The sequence below is a fragment of the Haliotis cracherodii genome, unplaced genomic scaffold (genome assembly GCF_022045235.1).
Source record: "Haliotis cracherodii isolate W230 unplaced genomic scaffold, xgHalCrac1.p SCAF_4, whole genome shotgun sequence".
In the NCBI taxonomy this organism is placed as follows: Eukaryota; Metazoa; Mollusca; class Gastropoda; order Lepetellida; family Haliotidae; genus Haliotis; species Haliotis cracherodii.
This window is the reverse complement of record NW_027266297.1, coordinates 43,228,733-43,251,353: the sequence shown is the minus strand read 5'-3', so window position 1 is coordinate 43,251,353 and position 22,621 is coordinate 43,228,733. Positions and strand designations below refer to the sequence as shown.

Genomic DNA, 22,621 nt, shown 5'->3' with positions numbered 1-22,621 from the left:
GTGTTAGTTGGGCCAAAAATGAAGTAGGTTCATTCATGAGAACTGTCAGCACCACAGGCAATGTAGGGCAGGCCTCAAAGTTTAAATTTTACCAAGTAGACATATGGCTACAAACATTTTTTTCCATTTGTGGTAAAATCAAGAAGTCAGTCCAATATTGTAGGTAGCCAATAGCATTTTAAATGATCTTTTAACAAATAACTATTATTATATGTACAAGTCATAGCACTAGTCTTGGAATTGTATATTAGTGGAAAATGTACTTGAATTTTGTTATTTGTGACTTAAACAATTATGCAATTTATGTTACTAGATCATTTAGCTATATCCTTCCTTATCCAATGAGCATTGTCAACTGAAATAAGATAATAATTACATTATTATTTATGTATTTCTGTTCATTGTCGACTTTAACAGGACTTGTACTCAACATGCTCTAGTACAATTATTAGCAGACATGTTTTCCACATTTATCTGTTATTTATTTTTGTGTCTTCAAATGTGAAGCAATAGAATTTAGTTGCCACAAGATATTTTCAAGGTAGTCATTTGGCTACCTCTGAATTTTAGACAGTAGACAAAATGAAACTTAGGTCGAATTGGTGACCGTTTCAGTGGCAACTTTGAGGCCTGTAGGGTCAAGTGGAGATGATGTTTGTGGAAATGGCTGGACAGACAGCCCATGATGGGAGCATGCATGACCAAGTTAGTTTAAGGTGGTCATCTATCCCACAACTATCCTAAAATCGAAAATACAACGAGCGACACAAATATATTTATATTTTGACCCATCAAAGCAAACAGGTTAACAAAAATTCATAAACCACACAATAAAAAATAGTTGCCTCAGTAGTAATTAGAAAATGCAGAATCCTCGTTTCTGAATTCTACTGCACATGTTCCAAGCCAAACAACAGGTCTGACACTGAGGTACTGCTGATGTACACAATAAAGAAAAGTGGCATAGTCCACTACGTTTCAGGGGTGATGGTTGTAGATGAGCACATTCAGTACATGTTAGATGGACTTGTAACTTGCCAAAGTCAGGGCATTGATGTTTGATGTTCAGTAGAATGATGATACTGCTTGACTGACACATAAATGCATGGAAGCAGATGGAGACGGTCACACAGCTTATGCCTGTGTGTGCATACTCACACCAACCCTGCATTCTCCACTGGACTCAGCCACAGTATACAAGTTTCTTCTGTGTTCAATGGCAGTATTCCACTCACCTTAGTCTTTCCCTCATCGGCTTCCAACTGGACAAATTTGGGCTGCAGGCCTGGCACCGTTGGCAGGAAGAATGGGGCAGCCTTGGGAACCTTGGGGGGCTGCTTGGGTTTGTTCCTTAGCTGAAACACCAAACAGAAGGATATCACAACTTCTTGGTGCATTTCTTGTGTCATTATTATTATTTCTTTTTGTTTAATGCATCACTCAGAAATATTCCAGCTATATGATGGTGACCTGTAAATAATTAATTCTGGACCAGACAATCCAGTGATTAATTTTGGAGTACGATGTAACGTAGTAAACCAAGTCACTGAGCCTGGCAGCCTGATCCATTCAGTTGCCTCTTATAACCAGTATAGGTTGCTGAGGACCTATTTTAACCCGCGAATCCACAGGGAATTGGTGGAGGAGGAATTCATGCCTCTCAAGGCACATGTCACGTTGATGAAAAGTGCTGCTGTACTAGATAATGCTTGTTGACATTATTCAGAACCAGTAATTCGTAAGTTCAGGTGGTCCTTCTAGCTTGTGGAAAATATAACAGGTCAGTCTGCTAAATATGTTTAGCTTCAACAGAATGAAAGGACAAACAATTTGCATAATATGTGAAAACCAAAGTGTGAAGACACAGAGAAATTGTAGTTTCAAATACATTTGTTATGTTTAATATTTTATTGGATGGTAAATGTTCTAGGTGGTATGATGGTCCTAGATGTAAAGCAGTGTTTAACAGACATCTATACTGGACAATCACAAAGACGATATTTTTTCTTTGCGCCACTCAGGAAAATATCAAGTTAGGAGGTCTCAAGATGAGATTATCATGTTCTTTGACAAGAAATAGACAAGTGTTCTATTTATTATGTGCTTGCTTGCATGACTTTCATAACGTAACTCTGCAATACATAGTGTAACTGAGGCATACAGAAAGCAGTCCTGGCATAAAGTGCTACATCAATCGAGTGAAGAATCTATTTTGGAGATAACAATAGGTTTTTATCACAAAGTACTTGATAGGGCAAGTGACTGCTAAGATAAAAGCAGTATTTCACTCACCCTTAGACTACTTTCCTAAGCATGGCTTGGACATGTGGTTTGAAATGTTTCTGTCACCTGTGTTTATACTAGATAAAGGTTTTCAACTCATTTTCAGAACATAATCAATGTAAGCAAAGCCATGATAGGTAGACATGAAAATTGACAACAGGGAGAGTGTTCAACAGCGTATTACTGGTTCTTATCGTTTTTTACTAGTCTCTCCCCACAGCCTACCTTGATGACATCCAGGTGCAGGAGGTTCTGCCATCTGGAGTTGGGGAGAAGCGACAGTGTCACCAGCTCATCTGAGATCTGTGCCGGAGACTTGAAGTCAGACTTCTCATACATCTCCAGCTCCTCTGCATCCTCCACATCCACTGGAATGAGAGACACTTCCACATTGGTGTTCTGTTTCACATTCAAAACTCCTTTACCTTCCTGTTAACCAACAGTATAAGAACTTCACATTCCTGATGTCCCGTGAACAGGTTTTCATTTTTTTAATTAAATCTGAGGCCAATTTAGTTTGTTCAAACAAATTCTAGGCGCTTCCTTGAAAATCAAATGGTTTGTTTCTAATTGCTTTAATAGGAGAGTCCAGGAAGAACTACCGGTACATGAGATAGGTGATCTACCTGCTGTGACTCTGCGGCTTGTACTGGGCACCGCCATCGTTTGAGGTTCGTAGTGTTCGGGGAGTGGTTTCAGTGACACGTATGTGTACAAGGTCATGTTGGACCACAGATAGATGCCAAGGTCATCAACGTGGGTCGTAACTAGGAAGTCACTGGTTGGGGACATACTCAGTGACGTCACCGCCGAATCAACCAAGAAACAGTCGATCATTCTGAAGGAAAGAAAAGTATCATTTATCAGCTGTCATAAAGTTTAAAAGGAAAAAAACTTGTATGGCACACATAGTGAGTGAGTGAGTGAGTGAGTGAGTGAGTGAGTGAGTGAGTGAGTGAGTTGGGTTTAACGGCGCTTTTAACAGTATTCCAGTTACATCATGTCCTGTCCGCTCAATGTGGGAGGAAAGACCGAAGTGATGCAGGTCTCAGAAGTTTACCACTCTGGTGAAACCCACGGGTATGTTGCTGACAAACCTTGAAACCTCGGGGCAACCGGGATTAAAACCCACAATCATAGGTTTCTGGCGCGCCCAAGGGACGCAACTCTGCACAGCGAAACACGGGGCACTAGCCATGGCAAATTGGCAGACCTGGCAAATGTGATTCAAGACATTCAAACACCTCTTTGACTGTGTGATAACTAATCGTTAATGATGTGAGTCAGGCTAGCAGCAATGCTAACAGTAACAACCCAGAGACACTGTCTTAGTTTCCCCTGCTGCACTGAATACAAACTCTGGACCCAGACAATGGGCTCCTAACTGCAGAGCAGCCCTTGTTATTTCTTGCATGCCTTATCACTGATACATCCAATACAACTCTTGTAAAAAATATTTAGTCAAAGGCAGGAACGGTCAGGTAACCATGGTAACAACCCAGGGAGACATCATACTGAATGAGAGAGAAGTTTTCAAGCCCCTTTCAGTACTATTCAAGCCATATCATGTCAGAGGTTACCAAGAGGGATTTCACATGTACCACAGAAGAACACATCCAAGTTTCAAGAGGCAAGCAACCACTTGGCTACCACAAGCACCTACTCAATCAATAAGAGCACATTGTGTTCGAACAGATGCCACTTTCTTCACATCTGCTTCTCTGCAAATAACATGTTAAAATACTATTTGAAAGATGTCGACAACTTGCACCCGCCTGGACGTGGGAGGATATACTAACTTGCCAGTGGGCAGGTCCCACACTCTCACTGAGGAGTCCATGGATGAGGTTACCAACCACCGAGCATCAGGGCTGAATGTCTGAAGTAAACAACAACATATTCTTAAGATCCAAGCTGGGCAGCTAAAATAATATTTGCATTGGTAATATATGTAGCGCATAGGAACTTTAATCAAAGAGGCATATTGACACTGAGAGTGAGTGAGTGAGTGAGTGAGTGAGCGAGTGAACGAGCTGGATTTGCTGTCGCTTTAGACAATTTTCCAGTTATATCACTTTGGTGAAACCCACGAGCATGTCTATGGATCCCTATACCATACTTTGTCAAGCAAGACTGAATGAGGCACATTGTACAGAATATATATAGAAGGTGGAGGATTAACAGTAGAAGGTGGGGTGGGGTGGGGTGTGGGGTGTCACCAAAAGATATGCTAGTCTCTAGGGGAGGGTCAGACATAGTTTGGGAGAGTAACGAAAATATTGATATTTCATGATAAAGTATGAAGTGCTTTTACATTTAGTCTTTTCAGGGAGGGTCATGATATAAAATGTACAAGAACATGCGGAGGGTCATCCAAACATGTGCCAAGCTTCAGGGGAGGTCATTATTACAGTACATCAGTGCATCAAAAACCTCTGACCCTTAGCATGTTGAAATCTGGACTGACGAAAGGGGCCCAGAATGATATGTTTAATACTGTCGGTCTGTGTGACAGGCATTTAAGAAAGTCATCAGAAACATTATTAAGCTTACCATGTCTGTGATGATGTTGCTGTGGCCACTGAAGACCCGGACCTCTCGTCGTGTGTCGATGTCGACCACCACAACACTGTAGTCATCTAGGGACACCGCCAACATGGCACTGTCAACACAATACTCAGAGTAAAACAACAGGCTCAACTTGTCCATTTCCTTCAAGCAGCTCATCTTTTCCGCAAAAATCCACTCATTAAACTTGATACAATAAGGAACTACAGTACAGAACATATCCACTTCATTTCCAATGTGACTGTCTATTTGATTGCCAGGGCTCTATGAGTAAGAGACAACTAGCGGGATCGGGTGGTCAGGCTCGCTGACTTGGTTGATGCAAGTCATCGATACCAATTGCGTGGATAGATGCTCATGATGTCAATCACAGGATTGTCTGGTCCAGACTCAATTATTTACATACCGCAGTCATATAGCTTGAATATTGCTGAGTGCGACGTTAAACAACAAACAAACAAAAAAACATGATAGACTATTGACCTTCAGGTTTCTGAGCAATATGGGTTAACTTAACACTTATTCCAAAAGCTAGTAAAGGGTGACATGACCCATAATCACTCAGGCTCCACTGGCACCGAACAAACTTTGTGCAGTTCAGTTTTCATTCTTCATAAAAAGCAAAACGATTACAAACATAAGAATGGTTTCAAGTTATAAATATAGGGCAGAGTAATAAAAATCAAGGAAACAAAATTACAATATGCATGTTTCAATCGGCATGTTTTAGTAGCCATGTTTCAATTAGCATATTTTAGTAGCCATGTATCAATCAGCATGTTTTAGTAGCTATGTTTCAATTGGCATGTTTTAGTAGCCAATCAGCATGCTTTAGTAGGCATGTTTTAAAACTTAAAGGCATATTTAATTGTAAAGTTGCAATAGGAACGATTCAATTGGCATGTTTCAACAATGCAAAAAGACAAACACAAACAAGGCAGGTCCTACCTTTCCCTGTGAAGAAGAATACGAGATATACTGCATTTGAGTTTCACAGAGCCTAGAAACACTTTTGTTTTGAATTTCCAGAAGTTGACTTGTCCGTCTGCCCCTGCTGTGACGACCAGCTGGTTGAGCCCATCCACAACAATACCCCTCACAGAACAGGAGTGTGCTGCGGAGAATACAGATTCTTTAACTAGCCCCAAACCATTCCTTGACAAGTCAGCTTCAGGTTCCTTGTGGGCTTAGGTCCCTGCTGTATTCTGCAATTCTGAGTTTATCAGGACAATGCCTGCCTCCCTGCTACAGGTCAAATAGGTGTACAACTACTAAATTCACGAAAACTAAGCTTAAAAGTTTGCAGAATTGTGTGCAGAGTTATCCAAATTTGGTTGCAGAATTACAAAAATCGACAGCAGTATTTATATTTTGGGGCCATGGAATACAGCAGGGACTGACCTTCAGGCTCTCCCATGATGCAGCAGGAAAGGTTCATATTTGATAAGGTTTTTATCCAAATACTCCATGTTTACATGAGTTCTGATGTGTGAGATGTAATGCAAGGTATTATTTTCTGTCAGCACCACAGGTAAATGCCAACTTTCAAATACCTTTTCTTACTTAAAATGTCTCCTGCCTCAATTTTTGAGGCTTTATATTAACATGGTTATGGTTCTTAAAGCTGGACTCTCAAAAAGAAGAAGAAAAGAATTATGGATATTTGCAGTGGAACTTAACTGAATTTACATCTGGATTATATTCACTGCTACTGTTTGTCTTGTGCCTGTGTGTGTGTGCGTGTGTGTGCATGTGTGTGTGCATGTGTGTGTGTATGCGTGCGTGTGTGTGCGCCTGTGTGTGTGTGTGTGTGTGTGTGTGCATGTGTGTGTGCATGTGTGTGTGTATGCGTGCATGTGTGTGTGTATGCGTGCATGTGTGTGTGTATGCGTGCGTGTGTGTGCGCCTGTGTGTGTGCGCCTGTGTGTGTGTGCTTGTGTGTGTGTGTGCATGTGTGTGCATGTGTGTGTGCATGTGTGTGTGTATGCGTGCGTGTGCGTGTGCGTGTGTGTGTGCGTGTGCGTGTGCGTGTGGGTGCATGGGTGTGTGAGTGTATATGTATGCAGCACAAGTTAGATGGCAATCAGAGTAACTATGACATGTACAAGTCTCTGGTAGTCACTTTGCTAATACAGCAGTCAGACCACCTCCACACATAGATCTTCATCATATTGCCATCGGTCACCATAATCATGTGTTCAACTCAATGAACTTGCTTATTGATTGATATAGGGAAGGGCAGCAGAAAGTCAAATATCTTTCTTGTGTCAAACATCAACCATGATAATATACCATATTTCACATCCACACACTTAAAATTCCCAAAATACAATGTAGAAATACTTGGATAATAGCACAAACAGAGGTCCTATCTTAACTTGTAGCAATCGCTTTTGTATAACGCCACAGTCAGCAATATTTCAGCTATATGACACTTCAAAATAATCAAGTCTGGACCAGGTAATCCAGTGACTGATATTATGAGCAATGATTCTCAAACAGCAATAATTCATCTATACTATGACAGCCTGTAAATACTCTAATCTGGACCAGACAATCCAGTGATTGTCATGGGATTGGAAAACATGTTTGCTCGGTGGACTTGTCTGGCTCATCACCTACCTGTTGGTGTCCCAAACGTCCCTCTGAAGATGCCAGACTGAAGGTTGTACATATCTACATGACCAGAGCTGTAGCCAATCAGAGCAAAGTTCCCACATGGAGTGATCTCTACCGCCTGACACATAAGATATTAGATATTAATATTATTCAACATGTTTGATGAAGAAATACTATATTTCTGTGAAGACATATAACTGACATTTCACTCCAGTGAAATAACACTTCATGCCGGAACTACTTTCAGTCTGCCTCACTGACACTATGTGTTTTTTCAGATCAAAACCATGAGGGATAGAGTCTGGTTTAATGCCGCTTTGAACAGTATTTCAGTTATATCATGGCATGCCTTCTTGATGTGAGAGGAAAGCCCTGAAATGATGCAAGTCTTAGACATAAATTACATTAGTGAAAAAAAGTATAGTGCTGACAAACCCAGAAACATAATTAGGATGTTCCAGCATTTGAAACCCACAATCCCAGGTGCCTTAGACTTTTTAACGTCGTGCTCCCTTAAGATCATGCAGAGCAGTAAGAAAATACATGAACACATGTTACCCTTTGTGTTTACAGGATTACAACTATGGCAACATATATTTTCAATCTCATCAAAATCAGCATCAGACTCTTAAAGGCCATTACTATGCAGGGATTAATAGCCATGTATTTGTGAACAGGAGACATTGGATTATGAAAGCGGAGGAGTACAAAGTTATGTTTCACAGCTATGGGAACATACGCTAGACTCTGCTCCAGACATGATTATACACATCTGACAACACAAGACAAATTGTTGTGTTTATTTGTTGTTTAATACTGAACATAACAATATTCCAGTAAATAATCGAGTCTGAACCAGACAAACCAGTTATTGATATTATGAGCAACAGTTCATGCCATCAGGGTAACCTGACCAACCGACCATTTGATCGCCTCTGACCCAGAATCCCTCCCTGCAAGGGTCATGGATAACACATCATCAACCAAGTCACCGAGCCTGACTATCCGATTCATTAAGTCACCTCCTACGACCAGCACGAGTGGCGGCCCAGTCGTCTGAGGTGCCACAATTTGCTGTGCAGAGTTGCGTCTCTTGGGCACACCAGAAACCTATGATTATGGGTTCGAATCCCCATTTGCCCCGATTTTGTTTCTAGGTTTGTCAAAACCATACCCATGCTCGTGGGTTTCACCGAAGTGGTAAATTTCTGACACCTGCATCACTTCAGGCTTTCCTCCCACATTAAGCTGACACACCGTGATATGACTGGAATACTGTTAAAAGCGATGTTAAACCCAACTCACTCACTCACTCTTATGACCAGGATTGGTTCCTGGGGATCTATTCTGAACCAGAATCCCTGCAGGGTCCCACAAGACAGACGAATCTTATGTTCTGTCCATCAATGATTTCAACAAAATATCTCCGTGATCGTAAATTCACCTCGGCTGTTGTCCTCCGATGTACTGGGTTATCGTGGAATCTGTCATTCTCAAACTTGTGTTTGCCCATGGTGGAACGCTGGTAGCTCCAGGTGGTCACGACCCTCTCCCCTCGATGACATGCCACCATGTTGTCCCAGTCACTCTCACGACACTGCTCTGGGAACAGACAAATATCAAGGGTTGGCTTTGTACATCAGCTGTTTACATAATTCTTTGAGTAGATGACACATAAACACATACTGCTCAACTTCTCTTTATTTTAAGGCATTTTCAAGGCTGACCTACCAAGTTCAAGGCCTTTCAAGCACTGTCATCTAAGTTGAAATGATCTTCACTGAAGATTACAATTCAAAGAATCCAGCAATGTTCTGTTGATCCTGAATTCTTCTTCTCCAACTCCAATGATTCAAACCTTTCCATGACAACCAATCAACATAAAGACACAGAACCATTGTTCCTGTGCTACAAAGAATGCTTCATTAACCTTAAAACATGTTGCAATAAACTCATCCTTCATCAGGTCGGGTGGAAAAGGACACAATGAAATCAGATGAGTGTTTTAAGTTTTTTATTAAGCCTTTTGCCTTTTTTTTATTGGACATATAAGTTGCCATGACTTGTATTTCTAATGGCTGCACTTTAAGAAGTCTCGGGAAACACTGTACCTGCTGTGAATTCTGTGACCGGAGGCATCATGTGCTGGTCAAGTCTACGGCCAGATTTCTTGGATTGTTTCTTATTGTAGGATGCCCGGCCCATGCTCTTGTTGTGTTTGTCATGCAGTGTGGAGAAGGACAACACCAGACTGTCTTGACCTGCAACAACATCAGTGACTTACAAACATTGTCGCAAATGTCACCTAACTCAAGTCAACTCAAGACACAGCCAATGCAAGGTCCATCTGGACAAAGCTGTCCTAGCACTGCTACTGTCTCAAGACCACAGGGTCTTACCATGACTGACATAGGGACCCCCAATAGTTAATTGCAAATTAATTGTAAATAGTTTTTTAATTTGAAGTTTATGCGATATACAGCTTTTCCATTGGACGAGAGGTTGGTCACATGATCGCGAAATTGACGTTCATAAGTGTATGAACGACACAATTAGACGTTCATAGGTTTTTAACGAGACCGTGTTCTCGATATGACGTAAACACTGACGGACAACTTCCACATTCCTGGGAAAACCCCTGGGAATTCCCTAGCACGAAAATATACATAAGTGTTCTTTCTGATCATTTAGAACCTTTATTCTTGGTCTCAGCATTTCAGTATGCACTGAGAAATGTCAGAGAGCGTGACTGCATGATTGTTCACGAATATCCTCGCTGTGGCCTTTCCTAATGAACAAACGAAGAAATGCACATCAAAAACATCGTAGCATCGACTCGATCCGTGTCTAGGCTGACACTAACCGTCTCTAGCAATCTATGAATTTACCTTAGTGTCTGTTTGACTCATCTTTATTCACCTTTCAATGATCGGCCAGTTGATCAATGATGACTAACACATGTAACCACCACAGGTTCATTAACAACTTCGGAAATCTCTCCCGTCACGTCACAAGCTCCGACGTTCATACAGTTTGGCCCTCACTCTATGAAGGTTAATACTCCAATGAACTCACACAAAGTGAAAGTTAATTCTTAAGTAATGAAATGGTGAACACTGAAGTGTTCTGTACAGTAATACTTGATAATTATTTGAATTACAGAACCTTTATATTTCATGTCAAGAAATTGGTAACTGAATATTACTTTGTGTCCCTTGGGATGCAACATATATTTTTTCTTTGTCTATTTTATACAATTGTACGTACTGGATACACACTTCTGCATTGTCTAAAACCCTGTGAACAGTAGAGGATCTGAGGCACTTGCCCGAAGCAAACATGATTTCAGATAAGGAATTTCAATGTCCTTGGCTGTATAGAAGTGGTTTGACCTACAGTCGCAATTTTGCTTTCAATTTGCGCCTTACGTCACAGAGACATTGTATGGTGAGCTCTAATAAAGTTTTGACCCCATAAGATGCCTTTTGATCCTGTTACACCATGTTTAAAAGGCAATCAGAGTAACTATGACATGAACAAGTCCCTGGTAGTCACTTTGCTAATACAGCAGTCAGACCACCTCCACACATAGATCTTCATCATATTGCCATCAGGTCACTGTGTCCACGTGTTTAACTAAGAAGTCAGAAATAGACCTGTTTATTGATAGACCGAGACAGGATTACATGAAGTCGATGGTAATAATTGCACCAAAATACAAAGTATGTTCATTCATGGTTCCATGGTCTCAGCAATTGTTAGAAGCCATGTTCCTTCCACATGTTCAAGAGGAGATGAAGGACACGGAAATGAATCAATGACAACACGCCATAATGGGAGAACAAACATGCCCCCTTAATATATTCTCTATTAACATTTCTGCATCGTGCAACACCCTATGAACAGTACAGGACCTGACCCACTTGGCCTACGAAATCAACCTCATGCTAAAAGTGTCCCTGAAGAAGTAGAAATTACTTGTTTTCACAGCTTGCCCGTGTGTTGTCACAATTCAGTCAAATGCAGGACAAGATTTCAATGTCCTGCAGTATAGCATATGAAATTAAACTACTAATTAAGGCTTCTAAATAAACTAATATTTGAATTCAAAACTTGTTTTGCTATAAATACTGGTATCATTGCTGAGTATCAGGATCTAAAGTCAGTATTGTGTACCTGTGAGCTGACCAATGATAGAGTCACAAGAGTTATCTCCCTTGAATCATATTTTTGCACCAAGAAAAATGGCTGATTAGTTGCTGATGAAGTGTAACATATCGACAGCAAAGATTCTCTCTCTATTTAGTTGAAGTTTAAATGATGTAAGAGAGAGCAAACTGTTACCTGCGCTGATAATATTTTGACCATCTCTGCCGTAGTGACGTATGCGTGTTGGTGGGGCTTTGTGTCCTTCCCTGTGTCGCAACAACCTCCCGCCTCCATCTGGCTGGTCAAATATCCATACCTGGGGAACACAGTGAGTGAGTGAGTGAGTGAGTGAGTGGGGTTCAATGCTGCTTCAAACAGTACTAGGGCTAGGGCTGTCATGATTCACTGAGAAACATGATGAAAGCCATGTATCGATTCATGACTTAATTCTGTATCAACTTTAGCAATAACCTGGCCTCATGACTATATGTACCTTTGTTAGCCTGTAATGAACCACAATGCATGATAATTAGGAGATACACACGTGGGCACAAGTCTGGAGCTGACACACTGTGTGTGTACGTGCTTGCATGCATGCATAGGTGTGTGTCTGCGTGCGTGCGTGCGGGAGTGCGTACGTATGCAGTACAAATTAGATGGCAATCAGAGTAACTATGACATGTACATGTCCCTGGTAGTCACTTTGCTAATACAGCAGTCAGACCACCTCCACACATAGATCTTCATCATTTTGCCATCGGTCACATAATCATGTGTTCAACTCAATGAACTTGCTTATTGATTGATACAGAGAAGGGCATCAGAAAGTCAAATATCATACTTGTGTCAAACATCAACCATGATAATATACCATATTTCACATCCACATACTTAAAATTCCCAAAATACAATGTAGAAATACCTGGATAATAGCACAAACAGAGGTCCAATTTTTATTTGTAGCAATAGCTTTTGTATAACACCACAGTCAGCATTATACCAGCTATATGACTGTAACTTCTAAATAATCAAGTCTTGACTCAGAAACAACCTTGAGTGAGTGAGTGAGTGAGTGAGTGAGTGAGTACAGTTTTACACCACTTTTAGCAATATTCAAGCAATATCATATGGCGGGGAACACCAGAAATAGGCTTCACACATTGTACAATTGTGGGGGATTGAACCTGGGTCTTCATGTGATGAGCTAACACTTTAACCACTAGGATACCCCACCTCCCCTTGTTTATATTGAGACGGGGCAAGGTAAACCAGTGGTAGACAGCATGATCAAAATCCACTGGGGTATGATATCACACAATCACACACACCACTGAGCCTGACAAAGCTTGTTTGAACATTTGGTTCAGCAGAGCTTAAACAACCATACAAAGCCAATCCGGATTTATGTCAAAACTATTACAACAGATTCTTGAGAGTGGTACAGGCACACCATGTTGAAACAGGACACTGTCGATGAGGCAATCAGAGTAACTATGACATGTACAAGTCCCTGGTAGTCACTTTGCTAATACAGCAGTCAGACCACCTCCAAACATAGATCTTCATCATATTGCCATCAGGTCACTGTGTCCATGTGTGTGTAGAAATTTTGAAATTTCCTCTGATTATGTAGGATAGATGGTAGCATTTACGTGGTTAATAGTTCCTTACCGATATGTAGTTCGCTTTGGGAGGGCACGTTTCAGATCTTGCCCCATGTGCGGGCACGTGCGTTTGTCGGCTGCATGCTGATTTAGTGTTTTCAGTCGTGGGTCGTATGGTAAGAGCGCCCCGATTGGTTGGTGACAGACGGGATTAGCCAGTGGCTGCACCGTTTAGACGTGTTGACCCAGAGGTCACATGTCCTTGTGAGTATATAAGTGATTATCGCGAATGCTCTAGGAGGGGCCTGGCATGATCGGGAAGATCAATACAGGTGAGGGAGACCACACCAAATTACCCTGTTCGGAAGTCGAACAATTCCCCAATCCCTAGTGATTTTCGGCAAAAAAGATTTAAATTATGTGGCAACTTTAAATTCATGGGTAAACTGTTATAAAGGTGGGTTGGACGGGTGGATTTAATTCAGAAATAATGTAATCTATGTGATGTAGCTACATTGACCGATTGTGTTAGGAGGTTTGGAAGGGTGGTTTGTTTGTCCTCGTAGACTGTGTTAAGGATGATTTAGTGATTATTTATTAAAGTGAGTTATGTAGGGGTTTGTTCATCTGCTTTAGGCTGCTTCTGAGTTTTATTCTGAAGGTATAAGTAAGTAGGATTTTTGGCTTAATAGTTTAAATTTTAGTTAGGAATAGGATTGACTGATTTGTAATTGTTGTTGAGTTTGTATTTATATTTTGTTACAGTTTTTGTTTTTTTAATATTATTTTCTGTAATAAACTGTTGAAACTTGATTATATTTTGGTGTGAATCACCTCCCTACATCCAACGAACTGAGGTCGTAAAGGACAGACGGAGGGACCGTAGACACGTTCTTTAGTATTTAGTATTAGCCTGACAAAGCTTGTTTGAACATTTGGTTCTGCAGAGCTAAAACAACCATACAAAGCCAACCCGGAATAATGTCAAAACTATTACAACAGGTTCTAGAGAATGGACCAGGCAGAACACTTTAGATCAGGCAACAATGAACAGACAGACAGATGAAGGGCGATGCACAACATAAGCTAACATGACTTTTAGTCAGGTGAGTTAAAAATAACAGAGAAGATGGCCAACAGTACCAACTTTGTGTAAGGCCACCCTTGGTTTATGCACAAACTTCAATATTGTTACAGATTCTTGAGAGTGGTACAGGCACACCATGTTGAAACAGGACACTGTCGATGAGGCAATCAGAGTAACTATGACATGTACAAGTCCCTGGTAGTCACTTTGCTAATACAGCAGTCAGACCACCTCCAAACATAGATCTTCATCATTTTGCCATCGGGTCACCATAATCATGTGTTCAACTCAATGAACTTGCTTATTGATTGATACAGGGAAGGGCATCAGAAAGTCAAATATCATACTTGTGTCAAACATCAACCATGATAATATACCATATTTCACATCCACATACTTAAAATTCCCAAAATACAATGTAGAAATACCTGGATAATAGCACAAACAGAGGTCCAATTTTTATTTGTAGCAATAGCTTTTGTATAACACCACAGTCAGCATTATACCAGCTATATGACTGTAACTTCTAAATAATCAAGTCTTGACTCAGAAACAACCTTGAGTGAGTGAGTGAGTGAGTGAGTGAGAGTACAGTTTTACACCACTTTTAGCAATATTCAAGCAATATCATATGGCGGGGAACACCAGAAATAGGCTTCACACATTGTACAATTGTGGGGGATTGAACCTGGGTCTTCATGTGATGAGCTAACACTTTAACCACTAGGATACCCCACCTCCCCTTGTTTATATTGAGACGGGGCAAGGTAAACCAGTGGTAGACAGCATGATCAAAATCCACTGGGGTATGATATCACACAATCACACACACCACTGAGCCTGACAAAGCTTGTTTGAACATTTGGTTCAGCAGAGCTTAAACAACCATACAAAGCCAACCCGGATTTATGTCAAAACTATTACAACAGATTCTTGAGAGTGGTACAGGCACACCATGTTGAAACAGGACACTGTCGATGAGGCAATCAGAGTAACTATGACATGTACAAGTCCCTGGTAGTCACTTTGCTAATACAGCAGGCAGACCACCTCCACACATAGATCTTCATCATATTGCCATCAGGTCACTGTGTCCATGTGTGAAACTCAAAAGTCAGAGAAATATACTTGTTTACTCATATTTGTTTGTGTTTGTTCAACTTTGTTGATTAAGGCAAACAGTTGTGCAAAAAAATCAAATTAAGTTCAGCCATATTATGATGGTCTTGGCATCATATACCTTGTGCTTTCCACAGGTCCAAGAGGAGACGATGTACATGGAAATGAATGGACAGACAACATGCCATGAGGGGAGCAAACAGGCACCTTCAACACATTCACTTTCAACGTCTTACTTTTACAAACTGAAAAAATGTAACATACAATAGCTGAGAGTTGGGCTGAGGTGGTAATCTAGCCAAGAACTATCCAAACAACAGTCACTGTGAGCACCCAACAATGTCAAAAATAACTGCCTGCCCCCTGCCCCTGGCTTGTAACTCAACTGAATCAAGATGCAATTTGTTTATTTTTCAGGATTTTTTAATATTTATGATGTTTGACTGCATGCAGGTAACTTTAAAGTTGGGCAGGCCACAATTATAGGTCACCTGCCCGACTATTTTGTTGGGTTTTAAAATTATCTCTAACACTGGCACCTCACAATCCTCATCATAGTGACATCTTACACCAACCATGAGACAGTGACATTAGCCTTTAGACTGAAGCTAGAGCCTAAGTCAGCTCAACTAATAAAACTCAACAAAATAATGCTGAAATCAACAGTACATGATGCTGAGACGTGATCTGTATCAAAATCAAAGCCAGTGAGACAATCTGAAGTCCCTGACACCACCATAGGCTTCAGTCTGTTATAGAACAGAAACCACACAAGACATGGTGTCGGGGTAATACTTTCAAGACAATACCATGACCAAATCACCTTAAGTGTGTTGTCTGCAGAGGAGGTAACCATGAGAGGTTCTGACGGGAGACATCGCATCCCAGTCACAGATGACGAGTGAGCATCTCGCATCTGACTCTTTAACTTTCTGTCTTCCAGATCCCACAATGCAATGTGGCCTGCAGTACTTCCTGTAGCCATCACTGGATGTCCATCTGAATACAGATGTGAAGGTAAATAAACAAAGGACAAAACATGCTCTCCTGTGTTATGCTTATTTATTGGAGAGAATAAGTGAGTGTTGTGTCTCAAGCTGCTTTCTGTAGCTTTAGGCCAGTTCATGCCCCCACAACATGTTAGAACTAAATGATGTAAGTTGGATTGCTAAAACAAAAAAGAGACTTCATATAAAAATATCAAATGTCATCAGAAGCAAGGTGAGGTGAAATGGGGTATAACGCCATGTTCCAGATTATTGCACTGTAGCGACGTGTGTGTGGGCTGCTTGCTGGACTAATGCTGATTTTATAGTGCTAGCCCACTGATACCATGCCACAGTTTAACATGACAACCCCACTCAGACACAGTATACTCCAAGCCGGCCAGTCCTTGTTTTAGCCCTTTAATACCCACCGCCAGGCAGAGTAAGAACAAGCACCATCTTTAAATGTCTTTCGTTATGACGCGGCCAGAGATTGAACCCCCGACCTTATGCTCTCCGGGAAGACGCTCTGTTCACTAGACCATGAAGCAACACTCTATGGCATCGGGGTTCGATCTCACACAATCAACCAAGAAATGGAGCATGACTACCTGACTTAATCCTTCCTTTGTACACCCTAGTCTGACTTGGAATCCCCACAGCGGCATACAGAGTGATGTATATTGCGTGAAGCTTATCGTGTATTGTATAGTATCCTATATCGTATGAGACCATGGTGCATCGAACTTAAATTGTAGTTTTGCTTGTCTTGTATTCATTATCAACACCCAGGGATAAATATAAAAAAGAAAATCACTTCTTCAAGTACAGATAAAAATATTTAGGTGTCTTGTTTGGAATTTAAGTGTGCCAACAAGAATTCTTTTGATACATCTCTGAACAAAGTGAAAGTGGTTTCACTGTAACCTGAATATTTAAGAACTGTGACGTAGAAAGTTTTCTCTCTTCCTTTTCCATTTCTGAATCCCCAGGTTGATTTGTCATTGTCCATGTGTCTGTCCAGTTTTCTGGTGTGTGAGTTCATTTATTGCTGACTACACTGAATAAAGATCATCACAAGGTTCTTTTGTTCACAAATTAGGATTTCAAAGTGTGCCATTCAGGTACATGGACTAATGTTAACAGTGCAATTATCATGGTATCTTTACTACAAGGAATGTTGTCCCCTGTCATGCATTACCTGTCCTGAAAGAGATGGTAGTCACAGGCCCCCAGTCTTGAGTGAACTTCATCAGTGTCTCATCCAGCTTCAAATTGTGCAGGATGATCCTGCCGTCCGCCAGACCGCATCCCACAATGTCCACTGCTGGAGCCTAGTGGACACAAGGAACCTGTTGAACTGTATACGATACATGTCTATTGCAATTCACAGTGCTGTACTTTGATTCATATCAGAAAACAGAAGTCAGAGCTGGGGGACATTCCACAAAGGAAACCACACTGGGAGACAATTATGGTGTGCTGGAGACCTGTTCTTCCTCGGAATCCCAACTGGGAGACAAGCATAGGGTGTTGGAATATAACGACGGGGCACACCGGGGCATACCAGAAATGGGCTCCACACTTTGTACCAATGTGAGGAATTGAACCCGGGTCTTGGCGTGATGAGCGAACACTTTAACCACCGCCCCCTTCAACACTAGAAAGCTGTACCTGTTCTAGCACCAGGATGGGCGACTCCCAGCTGGTGAAGGAGTAGATGAGTCTGTCGACCCGGATGTTCCACAGCTGCATGATGCCCTGCTTGCTGCCCACCAGGATCTTGTTCAGGTAGGTGTTGGGGTGGAGCATGGCCGTCACTCCAAAGGAGTGGTTATAAAAATTCATCTCTAAGTAGATTTCTGAAAACAAAATAAAGATGTTATGATAAGACTAAAAAAGTTAGTGTGTCAGGATTCACCAATGTGTTGGAGTGTACCTGGACAGCCTAATTTTCTTCACTTATAAAATCTCACATCAGGTTATTACTGACTTAAGTCTTCAACCCTGTATTTGTGGGATTATCCTGTTGTCACCTTAAGGTAACAGTTTGCTGAGATGTTGTTCACTCAACCATATATTGTGTTGTTTTAACTAATTGTCTATCTATGGGAGGTTACCAACACAGACTACCTAATATTGGGGGTCACTGAGCCCTAACTACACACCAGAGCAGGCCAAGTCACCAAGTATGGGTGTCTTTGTTGTAACAAGAAGTTTCAACGTCACAAGCATCTCTTGCAGCCCCCCCAAATGGAAGTAACCTTGTTATTCCGACCCCTACAGGAAAGTAACCTTGTTATTCCGACCCCTACAGGAAAGTAACCTTGTTATTCCGACCCCTACAGGAAAGTAACCTTGTTATTCCGACCCCTACAGGAAAGTAACCTTGTTACTCCGACCCCTACAGGAAAGTAACCTTGTTATTCCGACCCCTACAGGAAAGTAACCTTGTTACTCCGACCCCTATAGGAAAGTAACCTTGTTATTCCGACCCCTACAGGAAAGTAACCTTGTTACTCCGACCCCTATAGGAAAGTAACCTTGTTATTCCGACCCCTACAGGAAAGTAACCTTGTTACTCCGACCCCTACAGGAAAGTAACCTTGTTATTCCGACCCCTACAGGAAAGTAACCTTGTTATTCCGACCCCTACAGGAAAGTAACCTTGTTACTCTGACCCCTACAGGAAAGTAACCTTGTTATTCCGACCCCTACAGGAAAGTAACCTTGTTACTCCGACCCCTATAGGAAAGTAACCTTGTTATTCCGACCCCTACAGGAAAGTAACCTTGTTACTCCGACCCCTACAGGAAAGTAACCTTGTTATTCCGACCCCTACAGGAAAGTAACCTTGTTATTCCGACCCCTACAGGAAAGTAACCTTGTTACTCCGACCCCTATAGGAAAGTAACCTTGTTATTCCGACCCCTACAGGAAAGTAACCTTGTTACTCCGACCCCTACAGGAAAGTAACCTTGTTATTCCGACCCCTACAGGAAAGTAACCTTGTTATTCCGACCCCTACAGGAAAGTAACCTTGTTACTCCGACCCCTACAGGAAAGTAACCATGTTACTCTGACCCTTGTAATATTATCCTGCTCAGTAAATAGTCTCCATAGGATAACATGTAAAACAAGCCTGGTCTTGGAAAATAATAAGGTGTTTTAAAACCTAAAATAAGATACAATTAAATATGAACTGGCCATGCCCTTGAACAAGGGACGTCAGTGGTATCTGTTTTAAAATATTTAGTTAGCTCTCTTCACCAGCTGTCCTTACCTTGAGACTCAATATCCCAGACAAAGACGTGACTGTCTTCCTCAACTGATATCAGGTGTTCTCCAAAGGGCAGGAGTATGTGCACATCACTCTTGTGGCCCTCATAGGTATATACTGCCTGAAATATTGAAACATGATACCATAGTTATATAAGCAAAACCAAAGATAATAGTACAGCGGGGTAACAAATTATGTGCTTGGAGTGAGTGAATGAGCGAGTTTGGGTAAACATTTCTTTGAACTGTTATTTCAGGCCTGCCAACCTGACGTGGTAAGGGAGCCTAAAGTGATGAATGTCTTAGACATTTACCACTTTGGTGAAACCATTGAGCACAGATATGGTGCTGACAAACCTAGACACTTAATCAGGGCAAATCCAAGATTTGAAGACACTATCATAGATTTCTGCATCTTCCCAAGGCAAGAAAGTTAACTGACTGTAAAAGTGCAGTTTCCACCCTTGCTAAATTTTGCTTAAATTACTGGGCTCGATCGTAGCGCCACCAGTGGCTATTACCAGTTATGTCCCTTCTGAGCCTCTCCTATGGACCAATCAGATTCCACCTCTCGTATCCCTTGCGTTTGCCGGCGTCCGGTCAGGACGATCTGATCGATAATCAAGATATATATTGTGATAAAACGGGTCTTACATCGCGAAATGCATGAGCACCTTGATTAAAAACATGAAAAGATTTGGAAAATATCTGCTGATAACGAGTTGTTTGTGCACATGCTTTGAAAATCCTGCAATCGACCGAAATCTGCACGACAGTTAATGAACGGAATTTCGATTTCGGTGCACGATTTTGATTGGACTATACATAGACTCTTTAGTCCAACCAAAATGTAACTCCATAATACCAGCCTAGTTCGGCAAGGGTGGAAACTGGACTTTTATAGTCAGCTAACTCTCTTGCCTCGGGAAGGTGAGATTTCTGTCACCTCCAAGAGATGCAGTTTGGACAATATATTGCAATTTGCCTGGACATGAAACATAACCTATAGACATGTCACAAGTGTTGACACAAGCATGGGGAGGACATTTCTTGTGTTAATACAAATTTTATTTATTGTCAAATTACTGAACACAAGGTAGTTGAATTAAACAGTTCAGTTTGGCTGGTTCTGCTCATGAATCATGTCAATGACAATGGTAATGTTGCGAGGGAGAAGACTCCATAAACATTTATTTCAAATCAAATTTCCTAAAATTTTCACAAACTATCGTAGACAGAACCTGATAAACACATTTGCCCAACCACTCCACTAATCGTTAAGCATTTCATGCATTTTTTTCACGTTTTTGAGACACCTCTCTGGTTTTTACCCCTTCCAACATCTAGATTTTCCAGCCATCTTAAATATGAATACTTCACAGGCTTATTTATGCAAGACTTCTAGTGTGACGATGTGTGCAGCACTGACCATAGCCTTGCGACCATCAGCTCACCAGAATGCTTCAATGCATGCAGTGCTAGGGTTCCCAAAGAAGGTCATGCACAGAGATGCATGCATTTGACTGCCTTGTGTTCCACACAGCTTTATTTCGTTAGTGGATCAAATCTTAGAAATACATCACTACTGCATTGCATAGAAGCTACATCTATTCACAGATGATGGAGATACATAGTGTATACAAACATGAAGCAGTGATGACACATCTGAGTCCATGGACCCATACAAGGCCACACTTTTTAAATTTTATGTTTCACGGATTTATTCTAGCCTTCCCGCACAAGGTCGGTCGCAATAAAAATAAATAGCTTTGTCATTTATTTATTTACATATCTATTTATATATTTATTTATATATATATATATTTATTTATCTATGAAAAGTTCTTCTTGAATGACTTATAGTGATCTGGACATGGAATTTATGTTTTACATTTTATACTGAGGGTCTATCATGGTCTATATTATAAGCAGGAGATGTAATTAAATAAATATTTATATGTTTAATTGGGGGGAAGCTGTTTTTCAGAAGGGCGTAGGACCCGTGAACAGAAAAATAAAACGTGTGGCCCACCTGACACTTGGAATCTGTCAGTATTTGTGTAAGTCCAATAACAACCATATATCATTCTTTAGCATGGAAATATTATCCACAACTGGGACATTTAAAAAAGTATATCTGGACTTAAATGGTATTCTGGCCCAGTCTTGATTATTAACAAGCAGCCATGTCAGTGCTGAAATATTGCTGACTAAGGCAACATTTACTTCAGTTGACTTCCTAATACCTTTCTCCCTTTCTTGAAGGCCTGGATGGTTTTGCCGCAAGCAGAATACACATACTTGGCATCAGCTGCTAGGCAGGTAATATCAGCTGGATGAATATCGCCTGGATGAAAGAAAACATCAGTTGACATTTCTTCACAAATAAAACACTTGAAAATAATTAATTCAACGGAATGAAATACTTATCTTGATAACTACCTTTTTTCTTCATGTTTTCGTAAAATCGAACTCTTTTACATAAATTCTGTAAGTCAATAGTCAGAGCTGTACAAATGGTGTCTACCCCTGGATATAAAGACTAACCTGCTTGAGTTAGGATAATTTGACCCTTGCTATAGGATTGAGGCCAGCACAATTCACTCACTCAGAGTGGAAAATCTGATTTTTTTGTAGCTCATTCGAGTCATTGGTTAATTAGGTGAAATGGAGTGTGCATGTGTGTGTGTGGCTGCTTGTACAAGTCTCAACTTAACATCGGTTTTATGGTTCTAGCCCACTGAGATACCATGCCCCAGTTTAACATGATACCCCACGCAGACATTATACTGACTTTGAGCCCACCAGCCCTTGTTTTATCCCCTTACTGCCAAGCGCCAGGCAGAGTAACAACCAATACAACCTTTTAACACCTTCAGCTTTCCGGACAGACACTATCCACTAGACCACAGATGTTCTACTGATTA

At 41.0% G+C, this 22,621-nt stretch overlaps 1 protein-coding gene across 2 annotated transcripts in view; it reads right to left on the bottom strand.

The window, feature by feature from the left end:
- Positions 1-22,621, bottom strand: part of LOC139478560 (WD repeat-containing protein 36-like) — a 28,742-nt gene that overhangs the window by 3,046 nt on the left and 3,075 nt on the right. The window contains exons 1-16 of one of the 2 annotated variants that reach the window (XM_071261085.1): positions 21,941-22,008; positions 20,216-20,304; positions 19,699-19,816; positions 18,090-18,277; positions 17,617-17,749; positions 16,253-16,428; positions 11,815-11,935; positions 9,582-9,731; positions 8,915-9,072; positions 7,474-7,588; positions 5,800-5,965; positions 4,837-4,945; positions 4,083-4,162; positions 2,910-3,121; positions 2,509-2,651; positions 1,236-1,355 (exon numbers count right to left, since the gene is read on the bottom strand). In XM_071261085.1, coding sequence (XP_071117186.1) covers positions 1,236-1,355; positions 2,509-2,651; positions 2,910-3,121; positions 4,083-4,162; positions 4,837-4,945; positions 5,800-5,965; positions 7,474-7,588; positions 8,915-9,072; positions 9,582-9,731; positions 11,815-11,935; positions 16,253-16,428; positions 17,617-17,749; positions 18,090-18,263 — 1,857 coding nt within the window. In that variant the 5' untranslated portion in view covers positions 18,264-18,277; positions 19,699-19,816; positions 20,216-20,304; positions 21,941-22,008. Of the gene's footprint in view, positions 1-1,235; positions 1,356-2,508; positions 2,652-2,909; positions 3,122-4,082; positions 4,163-4,836; positions 4,946-5,799; positions 5,966-7,473; positions 7,589-8,914; positions 9,073-9,581; positions 9,732-11,814; positions 11,936-16,252; positions 16,429-17,616; positions 17,750-18,089; positions 18,278-19,698; positions 19,817-20,215; positions 20,305-21,940; positions 22,042-22,621 lie in introns of those variants that run through there. The other variant, XM_071261084.1, reaches the window with a different exon arrangement.